Here is a 2,996-nt window from a genome sequence, read left to right as displayed (position 1 = left end):
TAAGCGTCACCTTTAAAAAGTTATTAAATGTACAGCCACTTGAGCTAAGAGATCTTGGAAAAGCATGAGCCCACCTACTTAATCTGACAGCGTGGACCAGAGGTGGAAGCTCTGAGCAGAGCCACTGCGGCTTCTGCATCTCAGGATTCCCTTCAGGGAAGAGGTCCAGGTTTTACCAAGTGAAGCAGAGACAGGAGAGGGAAAGTATAGAAAAGAGACTGACTTAAGGATCTAAAAGACATTTAGCTTATTTTTGGTACCCCTTTCTTCAGCAGAACCAGCTCTCATTCTGCAGTTACAGTTTAGTCTCATATTACACTTTGGGAGTTATAATCACTTGGACTGTGAAGACAGACCCCTAGTGAGTGGTGAAAACCTTCCTACCGAAGTTCAAATCTCTCTCCTTGGATTCCTTTTCCAAGAATGGGAGATAGAGACTAAGAATGTGGTGGTGATGTTTCTTTCTAAATGGTCCTCTTCTCTTGTCCCCTCAGACTTTCCTGCCCGACCAAAAAGAATGGCAGCCAAAAATTCTTCCGTGACAGAGTTTATCCTCGAAGGCTTAACCGACCAGCTGGGACTCCGGATCCCCCTCTTCTTCCTGTTTCTGGGTTTCTACATGGTCACTGTGGTGGGGAACCTGGGCTTGATAACCCTGATTGGGCTGAACTCTCACCTGCACACTCCCATGTACTTCTTCCTCTTTAACCTCTCTTTAATAGATTTTTGTTTCTCCACTACCATCACTCCCAAAATGCTGATAAATTTTGTCTCAAGGAAGAACATCATTTCCTTCACAGGGTGTATGACTCAGCTCTTTTTCTTCTGCTTCTTTGTCATCTCTGAGTCCTTCATCCTGTCAGCAATGGCATATGACCGCTACGTGGCCATCTGTAACCCACTGTTGTACACGGTCACCATGTCTCCCCAGGTGTGTTTACTCCTTTTGTTGGGTGCCTATGGGATGGGGTTTGCTGGGGCCATGGCCCACACAGGAAGCATAATGAACCTGACCTTCTGTGCTGACAATCTTGTCAATCATTTCATGTGTGACATCCTTCCTCTCCTTCAGCTCTCCTGCAACAGCTCTTACATGAATGAGCTGGTGCTCTTTATTCTTGTGGCTGTTGACATTGGATTGCCCATTGTCAGTGTCTTTATTTCTTATGCCCTCATCCTCTCCAGCATTCTTCACATCAGTTCTACAGAAGGCAGGTCCAAAGCTTTTAGTACTTGCAGTTCCCACATAATTGTAGTTTTGCTTTTCTTTGGTTCTGGTGCTTTCATGTATCTGAAACCCCCTTCCATCCTGCCCCTTGAGCAAGGAAAAGTGTCCTCCCTGTTCTATACCGTCATAGTCCCCATGTTAAACCCATTAATCTATAGCTTGAGGAACAAGGATGTCAAAGTTGCCTTGAGGAGAACTTTGGGCAGAAAAATCTTTTCTTAAAGGAGTAGTATTGGAGGAAGGAAATACAATGCTTTGCTTATTAGCATGTGTTTTCAGTGAGATTCAAGTTCCATTTTTTTTTCCTGTCTTGTACAGAAAGAGAATTTTAAATCTTTACATTTGGATGAATGTTAAATGCAGACATATTCTCCCTGTCTGCTCCACTGCTCTACCTCAGTTATTCCAAGATTTCTTCATTTTATGCAAATTTTTCTATAATCATAGGTCATTTAATTGTGAATTGGCCTTACACATTATTTAATCTAGCCTCCTCAATTAACACATGTTGGAGACTCAGAAATATATATGTTGCTCAAGGACACACAACTACTTGGTGGCACAACTGGGACTGGTATCCAGGTCCTTGAATTCCAAGCTGCTTTTTTTTTTTATGTCATTTTTTTCATGCTTCGTTGATGCCCTTGCAGATTTCCTTTTAAAAGTATGAAAACTTAACACATTAAAACCTAATTCTATTCATAGTAATTTAATGTGACCTGTCAATAAATAATTTTTTAAATATTTCATTTTTTTTTCAAGAGGATAGATGGAATATTTTCTTGAGTTGGTCTTGGCCAAATGAGAAGAGAATTGTGTTAAGTTTGTAGTACGTGAGTGACCTTGAGTTAAGATTGAGGTTGTGTGGAACCCTAGGAACCCAGTCTAGGGAATTAGGACTTCCGTAGGATTAAGGGTTATAAAGATGCTGAGAAGAAAGTCGTACATTCATTTGAAGACTTAAAGAATCAGAATGTAGAGCTTTTTCAAGGGTTAGTTTGGGTGTTTGAGCTGTGATGGAGAAATCTGTGGCTTAGGATAATCAACCAAGGGTCTGCAAGTTTTAGAGGTGCAGTAAACAATGTTGAGAATCTAGGTAGCTATTAAAACACCACTAAGTAGCTGATTATCAGAAGAGGCAATTTCCATTGAATTTTAAGGTACTGCAGACAGCACTCATACAAGCATATGTGGTAAAATATAATTCATCCAAGACTGGGTTGTAAACCCACAACATATAATGACAGCTATATAACACATCAGATCAATACACTTTGATCTAAATAATTTATTAGTAGCAAAGGGAGGTTCCTTTGGATTAGGATTAATATGTTAAGTGTTGTGGAGACACTTTGATTTCCGAGCTTTTCCTTGGGAATATTCTCTTCTTTAGGAAAAAGAGAAGTTTAGATGAGGGTGTAGTTTTGTTCTTTGGTATGACATGAAGGGCTTGAAGTCATAAGACTGAGTATGTGTGTGTGTATGTGTGTGTGTGTGTGTGTGTGGTGGGAAAGATTTTTCTTTAGTCAGCATGGAATAGGAAAGAGAAGTGAGTTCAGGAGACTTGTGGGTGGGCGTCTGGTGGGTGAGGTGAATAGGCTATTTGAGGTAGGGAGCAGATGAAAACAGCGATTCGTGAGGCACATGATGGAGTTGGTTTTGTATCCTGGCTCAGTTGCTTAGTAATTGTGTGACTTTGGGCAAATTACTTAAGGTCTCTAAATATTAATTTTTTTATTTTTGAAAGTGAGATAATGTTTCTGACTTC

At 40.4% G+C, this 2,996-nt stretch overlaps 1 protein-coding gene across 1 annotated transcript; it reads left to right on the top strand.

Annotated features, from left to right (window-relative positions):
- Positions 1-499: 499 nt before the first annotated feature.
- Positions 500-1,487, top strand: OR8B12 (olfactory receptor, family 8, subfamily B, member 12). Its single transcript, NM_001194338.2, is given in 1 exon segment — positions 500-1,487. A coding segment is annotated over 1 exon segment (933 nt). The 5' UTR covers positions 500-517; the 3' UTR covers positions 1,451-1,487.
- Positions 1,488-2,996: the final 1,509 nt, after the last annotated feature.

The sequence above is a fragment of the Macaca mulatta genome, chromosome 14, assembly GCF_049350105.2.
Source record: "Macaca mulatta isolate MMU2019108-1 chromosome 14, T2T-MMU8v2.0, whole genome shotgun sequence".
NCBI lineage: Eukaryota > Metazoa > Chordata > Mammalia > Primates > Cercopithecidae > Macaca > Macaca mulatta.
This window is presented reverse-complemented; position numbering and strand designations above follow the sequence as displayed.